Here is a 10,516-nt window from a genome sequence, read left to right as displayed (position 1 = left end):
GAGAGACAGACAGACAGACAGACAGACAGACAGACAGAGAGAGAGAGAGAGAGAGGGAGGGAGAGGGAGGGAGGGAGAGAGAGAGAGCACTGGATTTGTCGCCTGGTGTTTTCTTGAAAAAGTCTCTAAATCACTATATTATTATAATAAAATCAATATATATGATATAATCACTTGTTTGTCTTGTTTTTGCTTTTTGTTGTTGTCTCTTCTTCGAGTGTTCATCTCAATCTGTGCAGTTCAATTTAAATATTTTCCTCTACTGTCATGTCCGTAGTGTGTTGTGGTTTTTATGATGATGAAAACATTGCAGCAAAAACCCGACTTGGGGCAAGAGTTGAAAATAAGCAACAGCTATAAACTCTCTGTGCAACACATCAGCTTCATGCTTTGTATTGAAACTATGTTCAATTGCATCGTCGCATGAACTTAATAAATGAACTAACGACAAATGAACACTGCAGCCTGTCAACAGCCTCCTAATACCAACTGTTTGAGGCACACGGCTGACCAGCGGTGGAACTGTGATCACTCACTCAGTCAACACACAGAGACTAATCTCCCCGCAGTATCTGACAGGTTTAGAAAAGCAAAGGAATCATTAAACCTCAGCTGTCGGACTCGTCTGACACTGTGAACGTCCTTTAGAGGTGATGTTCTTCTTCTTCTTCTTCCTTTTTTTAAAAAGTGAAGCTGGCAAACTGCTCAGAGGAGCGAGTGAAGTCGGGACTGTACTGGCAGCTGTGGTCGGACGAACAAAACAAGATTAATCTCCAGTCTCAGCTAATGGCCTCTCTCTCTCTCTCTCTCTCTCTCTCTCTCTCTGTCTCTCTCTCTCTCTCTCTTTGAGAAAAGACAAAGCAGCAGATTCAGATGGAATTAAAAACTGCACCACATGAGGATTTTCTAATCGTCTTCAGAACAAAACATGACCCGATGCCAGAGCACAACCTGAAAATGACCCCGAGTGAGTCTCGTCCAACGACCTCCCTCCTCCTCCTCCTCCTCCTCCTCTCAGTGGATCTCCTCATGTCTTATCTGCTGTCATCTCTTTCATATCATTACTTTTTTTTTTTTCCCTCTCACCCTCACTTAACCCGTGTCTCTCCCTCTCTCTTCTCGTTCACGGCGCTGATTGTCATCTCTTCTCTCAATAACCTTCATTCCTTTTCATTCGTCAGCGCGTCTTTCCTCCCGNTTTGTATTGAAACTATGTTCAATTGCATCGTCGCATGAACTTAATAAATGAACTAACGACAAATGAACACTGCAGCCTGTCAACAGCCTCCTAATACCAACTGTTTGAGGCACACGGCTGACCAGCGGTGGAACTGTGATCACTCACTCAGTCAACACACGGAGACTAATCTCCCCGCAGTATCTGACAGGTTTAGAAAAGCAAAGGAATCATTAAACCTCAGCTGTCGGACTCGTTGTTTCCACGTCTGACACTGTGAACGTCCTTTAGAGGTGATGTTCTTCTTCTTCTTCTTCCTTTTTTTAAAAAGTGAAGCTGGCAAACTGCTCAGAGGAGCGAGTGAAGTCGGGACTGTACTGGCAGCTGTGGTCGGACGAACAAAACAAGATTAATCTCCAGTCTCAGCTAATGGCCTCTCTCTCTCTCTCTCTCTCTCTCTCTCTGTCTCTCTCTCTCTCTCTCTTTGAGAAAAGACAAAGCAGCAGATTCAGATGGAATTAAAAACTGCACCACATGAGGATTTTCTAATCGTCTTCAGAACAAAACATGACCCGATGCCAGAGCACAACCTGAAAATGACCCCGAGTGAGTCTCGTCCAACGACCTCCCTCCTCCTCCTCCTCCTCCTCCTCCTCTCAGTGGATCTCCTCATGTCATATCTGCTGTCATCTCTTTCATATCATTACTTTTTTTTTTTTTCCTCTCACCCTCACTTAACCCGTGTTGTTTTTCCAGCTATGNCTCTCTCTCTCTCTCTCTCCGTCTCTCGTCAGTCTTCTTCCTGCCTTCCTCAACTTCACATCGGTGACTCATCTCTTCTCTCTTCCTCCGTTTATTCACACTTTATTTTGAACGACTTTCCCTTTCTCGTCTTCCCACTTTTTGAATCATAAAACTACTTATATCTCCTTCTGTCGGAGACTCTCTCTCTCTCTCTTCACTGTCCTGTCTCTCTTCCACATTATACTATCACAACCCGGACTCAACTCTGTTCCCTCTTGACGAAGTCAGCCAGAAATATATTTGAGATCTGCACTTGCCTCTTTGGTCTCTTTGTGAATTCAGACTCTCAACACAACACATGAGTGCTCTGGTTTCCTGCCGCGACACTGCTCTAGAATTTATAAGCTCTTTGCGGAGATGTAATTCAGGAGGTCAGGATGTCACTTTGTACCAGAGGCAAGTTGTGGCGCTTCAGAACACGACCAGTGATTTACCTTGGTTTATACACAGATACAGACTGTGATGTAGATTTCTTTCTAAAAATGGATCAGTCTACAATCAATAATCCATAATGACAAGGTGAAAATATGTTTTTAGAAATTTTTTGCAGCTTTAAAATTTCTCATTTACTCAGGTTTTTATTGTTAATCACTGCCTTTACCCTAAAGTTCATCAACATTTTAAAAAGACAAAATGTGCTTGTTTTTCCAGCTATATCCAGTTCCAAAGGCAAAGCCAGTGACTGACAGTAGGAGTCAGAGGTTTGAGCTCTGAAATGGTTTTTATTTCATGTTTCTACCTGCTTCAGAGGCTGAGAGATGAAGGTTTAAGTGAATGCAGGTTTGTCTGAAAACCCTCAGGTTTTAGGACGTTTTAGTGGACGCCTGAGGTCTTAATGTTACAGACTCTGCTCTGTTGTCAATCCAGTGTTTAACATATTATAATGTTAAATATAAAAACATACAACAAAGACATATGATGAGTGAAATGATCATCAGCACCATGACATCATGAGTGTTTCCACCTTGAACTGCAGTGAACCAATCACAGTCTCACAAACACAGATTCAGGGTTTTATACGTCACAAACCTCAGGAACCAATCCTGTCAACTTGTGGGGACAGGGGGGCGGGGCTAAATACACCTGACACCTCGTCAGTACAGAGAGAGAGTTAGCATTAGCACAACCGCTAACACTGTGTCAGCCACTGTCAGTTACAAGCTAACAAACAACATAAACAAGTAAAACATGCTAACTGCGCTAACTGCTCTGACCCGTCTGCTAGTCTCCGGCTCTGGTCTCACATTTTCACTTTGTTATCATGGATTATTGATTGTAAATTGATGGGCAAAAAAATGGAATTTTTTAAATAAATCTACATCAAAATAAAGTGAAAGGCGTCTGAATTCTTTCTGAAGTTTCTGTATTTTCATTTCTGTGTTTGTCGTTTTCTTTAAACACAACATCTGCCACACTGAGCTGGAAGAGGAAACGCCACACACACGACAGACCTGTTAATGGACGGAAAGAATAATCCTTCTTTTTCTTCATTAGTCTTATAGCTCTTACATCTGTAACTAAAAAAAAATAAAAAAAAACAGAAAAATGTGTTATATCAGGCGTTGCCATTGTGTCTTTATCTCTGCTCCGCGACCTGAAGAGCACTCAGCTGCTGTGAAGTGGTCTGACACTGAGGAGGGAGGAAATAGAAAGAAAGACACAAAAGAGGAGGCAGGAAGACGGGCAGGGGTATGAGAGGTGAAAAAAATATCCTGCCATTAAAAAAAAAACACATATTTTCTGTGTTGTTAAAAACAAAACTCTGGTAAAAGAAGACGAGCAGTTTGTCGACGTGTTTGTTTCTGTTGAAATGATGGACTCAGCGAACATGAGCTGGAGCCGCGACTGCTTTACCAAAACACAAATCAGACTCCGCTCATCAAGGATTTATGAATGGTTTATAGCTAGTTCATTAATGACCGTGTTAACGCTTTATAAATCATTTATAAGCTGTTAAAACACATTAGATGAAAAAGGGAAACAGTGACCTGTTGTGTGTCTGAACCGTTCAGCCTCATGTCTCTTTGTTTTCGTCTGTAGCTGCTGCTTCATCACACGTTTGTTCAGTTACTAACGATCAAACACACGTCAACGATCTTAATGGTCAGAAAGTTTCATTTGCCAAATTATGGCAGATCACATGATCGCATCACATGACCAGACAGGACGTCATGTTTATGATGGATGATGATGTGCAGCTAAAGGTCAGGATGGGGTTAGATGAGGTTAGAAAATAAATGCATCTACAGAAGCATCTTTAAGAAAGAGAGGGAAGCGGCAGAGTTCATACAAACAGGAGAGCTGTGTATAAGGAGGTTTCATGACCGAATTGGACGCAGAAGAAAACCTCTTTTCAGTTTCGTTCACATCCGTTTTCATCCATTTAGAAAAGCCCTCATCTATTTGTTTACTCATCCGTCACATGCAGATTCATCTCAAATCCAATTTCAGCTGCCAGTTCATTCTGGTGCATTTTTACAAAAATCACAAAAGCTTCATTCCAACATCTCATTTAGGTGCAAACCACACTGTGTTTCCTGTGTTGTCCTGGGTTTAAATAAAGCTCCTCCCCATCTTTTCTGACTCCACAATAAAGCAAAAAAAAACCCAAATACACCTTCCAAGTGAGATATTTGTTACCGAGCTGCCCAGAGAGAAACCGCACAATTTGTCGGGGATGACAGGTTTACTGCAGCCTCGCTCGCTCTGCTCCATCAGTGCCCACTTCTAGTTCTTCTCCAGCACAGACTTCTTCACTTCCTTTCCACTAAATCCTCTCTTTCTTTCTTTCTTTCTTTCTTTCATCTTGCACGTTATAAATTTTCTTCCTGTTCCCATGATTCACCAGGCCAGTATCACCGCGTCTTACCTGGGTTTGCGGCCCCTCTGTTTTGGCGCTGAGGGGGCTGGAGTCTTGCTGTTGGCCTGGCCGTGGTTCTTGGCCTGGACCTGGACCTTAGCGTGGAGTCCCGGTGCAGGAGGAGGTGCTGCAGGAGGAGAGGGAGAAGATACACTGAGCATAACTCTAGTCATTCCTGACGTGGATCTGATCTTTCCATCATACTGACGGAAGCTAATAAACCACTTCTCTACGGTGCAGCGGCAAAACCTCACTGCAGACCCCCGGGGGTTTCATTCCCAGCAGAGGTATATTCTTAAGAGCAATTTCACAGGTGGGAAGCCAGTGAGGGATCACAGCTTGATCACCTCCTGCACTCCTGCATGGAAAAGACCTGAAATCTTTGTGGTGACTCTTTTCATCGACCCCGGTCTTCAGCCACCGGTCCATGATGTTGCCCATTGTCCGTGTTTTGACAGTTAACAGGCTGATACCTGGTTAAATTTAGCACAATCCCCGGGCAGCTAACCGTTAGCTTCATCCACGCTTCTTTGCAAATGTCATTGTTGACGTAAAACATGAACTGTAAACTGTGTATCATTATTATCTTTTAACTGAGCTGCTATGACATTTTAATTTCCCTCCAGGGATTAATAAAGTCATCAATCTATCCATCTATCTATCTATCCATCTATCTATCTATCTATCTATCTATCCATCTATACTGACGTAGCTACATGAGTAGACAGTGTCGCTAAACAGTCGGTTACCTAAATTTAAAAACACAAAATTTACTTGCAGTCGCCCGCGGACCACTCTGTGAGAAGCAGCAGCAGAAGAAGAAGAGTTATTTACATCTGTACAATAAAGCACTGAAGGGTCATTATATTATCATTATTATGTTTCAGGTGTCAGTTCCACTTGGTTTATTTGCATTTAAAGCTGAAACAAATGTCGGTACAGTCATGTGACTGAAGTGATCTGGTTTAGGTTTTGCAGAATCCACAACTGAATATTTTGATGTAGTCCATGTCGCAGGGTGTGGGTCGATCTTCTTTATAATTATGTATATGCATATATGCATGCAATATGCATATTATGTATATTATATAATTGTATTTTATATTATATATATATTGTTTTATTAATATATAATTGTACTATTGTATTTTATGTTTCAGGTACAAGGTTAAAGTGATGCAGCAGGAATTAGACTGTGCTAAACTGACAAAAAAATAAATGCTCTGACCTTTTCACACTCCCTCATCACCACTTGATTCTAATTTATACCTTAATGCACAGAATTCATCCGTTCTACATGTTGTAGAGACTTTCAGCAGCTTCAGACAGGCATTGATGCAATTTCTGATTCTCACAAGAAATCTGTTTTTCAGCTTTAAAAGAATGCTAATGCACCCACACACACACACACACAAACACACACATCAGCCTTAATTAAATCCAACAATCACTTCATAATAACATCCGTTTATAGCGACACGTCTGATCATGATTTAAAGGACATTTACAAACAGAACAATCGTCATCTGTGACTTCCAATTAAAAAACACTGAGTTGTTTCAGCTGTGAGACACGTTCGACTCTTCTTTTGGTTTTTGACCAAACACAGACAGAGACACAAACACACAACACACACACACACACAAACACACAACACACAACACACACACACACACACACACACACACACACCTGATGAACTACGGGAAGTCGTATTAAAAGAGATGTGCCAGAGATTCAAAACTTGCTGATGTTTAACTTGGTTTATTTGCATTTAAAGCTGCAACAAACATTATTACAGTCACATGACTGAAGCATCTGGTTTGGACTCTGGAACATCCAAAATAATTTGATGTAGTGGCCCAAATATCGCAGGTGTGTGTGTGTGTGTGCGTGTGTGTGTGTGTGTGTGTGTGTGTGTGTGTGTGTGTGTGTGTGTGTGTGTGTGTGTGTGTGTGTGTGTGTGGGGGGGGGTTAATAATATAATTATATTTTAGTATTTAGTTTTATAATTCAGTTCTTTATTTAAATAATTATATAATTGTATTTTATGTTTCATGTATAAGCGATGCCACATTTTTTGATGCCATGATTTTTTTCATCACTACCTGGAAATAAAGACAACGTCTGTGTTTCATTGAACATCACGACGTCCACCCACACAACCACCAAACACCTTCCAACCGACACACACACACACACACACACACACACACACACAGACACACACTCCACTCCAACACCCCCCACAGAGACAACCCACCCCCCCACCCCCACACACTGCAGCCTGTCACTGCGTACCTTGATTCGTGGGAACAGGAGGTAGGACTTTGATCTTCGGTTTCCTTCCTCTTTTACCAGGCACCTTAACAGGCACCTGAGCCGGTCCGGGGGCCACGGCGGCGCCTGACGTTTTCCCCCCTCCCGCATTCTTCGGGTCTGCCCCGCCCTCTTTCCTGCCGTCCTTCCCCTTGGTCCTGCGCTCCTTCCGCTCCTTGCCCTTCCTCAGCGTGACCACCGTCGTCGCCTCCTTCTCATCCTTTCGTTTCTTTGGTTTGCTGCTCTCCCTCTCCTCCCTCTCCTCCCCGCCTCCTTTCTCCCGCTCTCTCTTGTCCTTTTTCTTTCGTTTCTTCTTCACCCTGCCCCCGCCTCCTCCATCGTCCTCCTCGCTCAGGGAGGACGGAGGTCGCGGGGCGCCTTCGGAGTGCTTAGTGGCGTGGGCCCCCGCGGCCGCGCAGTGATTGGACGTCGCCGTGCTGCCCACGGGGGTGAGGAGGCGGAGCTGGTCCTTGGGGCCCACGACCAGGTGTCCCCGTGGGATTGTGGGAACTGTGGTTTGTGCGTTGCTGTTTTGGTCCGAGGCAGAGGAGGAGGCTGCTGCAGCGGAGGCCGGAGGCGTGTGCTTCAGGAGGCCAGTGAACATCTGAGACACAAACAAAGTTCATCAGTACAATACTCTCCTCATTCATTCATTCATTCATTCATTCATTCATTCATGCATTCATTCATTCATTAAGAGGTCTAATTGTCTAATTGTCACTAATTAATTATTGCTAGGTTTGATTTACCGTTATTTCCAATTGCTGATGAGCCAGAGATATTTCACAATAAAAGCTTTGGAGCAGCCTAAAAAGGGCATAACCCCCTCCCCTCTCCTCGTGTGCTTTTATTGTGAAACAGAAAAGTAAAGCGAACAGAATTAATTACCAAATGAAAACAGCATCTCTGTTAATGAGAGAGAGCAGCAGAGTGGTGAATAGAGCATCACCTGACTCTGCTGTTGTTCTAATGGAATTAATGCTGTGGAAATATTAGACTGTAATTTACTGTGAGTCATTACACCAGTAATTCCACCTCCACTCAATGTGTTTTACTTGATTAGCAACAAGCTTGTGTTTCTCCTTCTGTCCATTATTTCAATACCAGCTTTTTATTTAGTATGATCACAATTATTCCTCTTTTTCATTCAGTATTTTCATGTAAAAATTGATCAAATAACTGTGTGTGACAAGAAAACATTGCTGGCAAACACTCAAAGAGTTTTCACCCGACTCTCAGCTCCTTCTCTCGTCCCGCAGCTTAACTGTTCGCCCTCCGCTCTCGTCTTTAACCTCGTTTTCAGCAGCAGCTGTTTTCAAACAAAACAACAAAAATTCTCATCCAGCATCAAACAGAAAATTCTGGCAACTAGCTGATGAACCTTGTGGAATATATTGATGCTAAAGAGCCTGATTCTTTATTCTGACAAAGAGCTGGTGGAGACCCAAAGCAGAGCTAAAAAAGAGCAAGTGCTGGGACTATGTGACATTGGTTGGACGGCCAAAAGCTAGAGGCGGGTTGTTAGCGGTTAAACAGCTAGCCCGCTAACTGCAGCTAGCAACAGCAGCCCTGAAGTCTAGGTAACAATATGCACAACTAGTCATGTGATCACAAGTTCAACTAAATCTGTATCATGCTACGCTAAAACCTGTAATTTTAGCTTAGCACATATAACATATATCGGTAATATTAATTCAAAGTTATCAATATTAGTTAAAGGTCAATATTTAAACTTCTTCTGTGTTTTATTTCAAGTGTTGATCCATCAGAAGATATAAAAACCATCTCAGTGTAGTTTCACATCTCCTCTCTCAGGCTTCTCTCTGCAGCTCTAGTAACAACAGGTCGGTGAGCCAATCAGAAGAGAGGAGGCTCTGAGCCTCTCTTCTGATTGGCTGACTGTTTTCTGACTGATCCAATAAAAATATAGCAGATTTCAGGTAAAAACACTCAGAGAAACCAAATCCTGCAAGGTTTGGATGGTGGGTCCAGGTGGGCGGGGCTTGGTGACTGCTTTGTTGTGACATCACAAAGTTCCAGAAGTCCTGACGGCTGGTTTTAAGGCTCAGTTTCTGAATACAGGCTGTGTGCATTTCTCTGTGGACTGAGGCTTTGATACTTTCACAGTATTAATATAGAAGCTAGAGCTGATCTATAATCACACTACACATGGACAGAGACATAAGTTATCAATATTATCTGGGAAGGTGAGACATACATGATATATACTGATATAAAATCCAGTGGAAAAACAAAGATAAGATACAGAGAAAGCTGAGAGAGAAGGAGAGGTGAAAGGAGAAAAGAGGAGGAATGAGAGGGATTTTTTTTGTTACCCTCCTGAGGATTCAATGAATCACAAACAGGAAAGAGTGAAACATGACAAGAAGAAGAATCACAGAAATCAGATTCTACTGACGAGCTACTGGATGTGTGAATCACACTGTGACTAAAAAAAAAAAAAAAATTTGCAGAATATTTTCCCATCAGCCCCTGGGGCGGCACAGCCTCTCTGATACACAGCCCAAACAGCACCACCACCAGAACAACCAGAGTATTAACACTGTTAATTCATCTGCTGTATTTCACCAAACAAAACAAGCGGTGAAGCTGCGGGTCGGAGGACAACGTCGGCGTTACCAATGTGACACGCGGCCAGTAAAGAGAGGCCTCCAGCAGACATACACTTCAGTCCTCAGGGGGGGTTAAAAATAGACTTTATAATACTGACCCTGCTCAGTGCACAGTCAATAACGTAAAAGCATGAAACATGAAACAACACAGCAAATGAAAACGATGGAGGACGACAGCGGCTGAGCACTGAAGCCATCATCAGTCTGAGGCATCAGTCACAATATGACTGCATCATGTCGCATCGCGCTACAGCTGAGCATCGCTCTCTGAATATACAGTTACAGCAGCAGGAGATGTGTGTGTGTGTGTGTGTGTTACGAGGTAGTCAAAAGGTAAGCCCAAAAAATTACTTAGAAAAATTAGAAACAAAATAATAAAACTAATAGTAAATTCAAGTGTATAAATATGTCAAATAAACAAAACACTCAACATTCAGATAATTATGAATATTAGTCATTTGTAATATTAAAAATAATTAAATAAAAAGTGAAAAAAGTTAAGAAAAGAGGGTTCATTAGAAGAGTTGGTGACAAATGCATTTTCTATTATAGTGTGTTATAACCCATTAATTACCTGCTTATCAATGATTATATTGGGGGTATAATAAATGTCATTATTTATAACCACTGATATGCAAAATATTAGAAGAACAGAAGTCACATGTTCAGTAAAAACCTCACCTTCAGGTTCATGTAGTAATTAAATAAGTTTTATTACATTTT

At 42.1% G+C, this 10,516-nt stretch overlaps 2 protein-coding genes across 2 annotated transcripts in view; both read right to left on the bottom strand.

The window, feature by feature from the left end:
* The window catches only part of chd6 (chromodomain helicase DNA binding protein 6), a gene marked incomplete at both ends in the record, with an annotated part of 48,931 nt that extends 44,040 nt beyond the window's left edge, over nucleotides 1–4,891 (bottom strand). The window contains one exon of the mRNA XM_022758719.1: nucleotides 4,851–4,891. Within this exon, the coding sequence (XP_022614440.1) occupies nucleotides 4,851–4,891 (41 nt within the window). The remainder of the gene's footprint in view (nucleotides 1–4,850) is intronic.
* Nucleotides 4,892–7,207: 2,316 nt separating this feature from the next.
* On the bottom strand, nucleotides 7,208–8,444 carry LOC111231572 (protein PXR1-like). Its single transcript, XM_022758718.1, has 3 exons — nucleotides 8,389–8,444; nucleotides 7,302–7,764; nucleotides 7,208–7,218 (listed from the first exon to the last, which is right to left on the bottom strand). The coding sequence occupies exons 2-3, from the start codon at nucleotides 7,762–7,764 to the stop codon at nucleotides 7,208–7,210; spliced, it is 474 nt and encodes a 157-aa protein (XP_022614439.1). The 5' UTR covers nucleotides 8,389–8,444.
* Nucleotides 8,445–10,516: the final 2,072 nt, after the last annotated feature.

This window comes from Seriola dumerili, unplaced genomic scaffold, assembly GCF_002260705.1.
Source record: "Seriola dumerili isolate Sdu_G_001 unplaced genomic scaffold, Sdu_1.0 BDQW01000306.1, whole genome shotgun sequence".
In the NCBI taxonomy this organism is placed as follows: Eukaryota; Metazoa; Chordata; class Actinopteri; order Carangiformes; family Carangidae; genus Seriola; species Seriola dumerili.
This window is presented reverse-complemented; position numbering and strand designations above follow the sequence as displayed.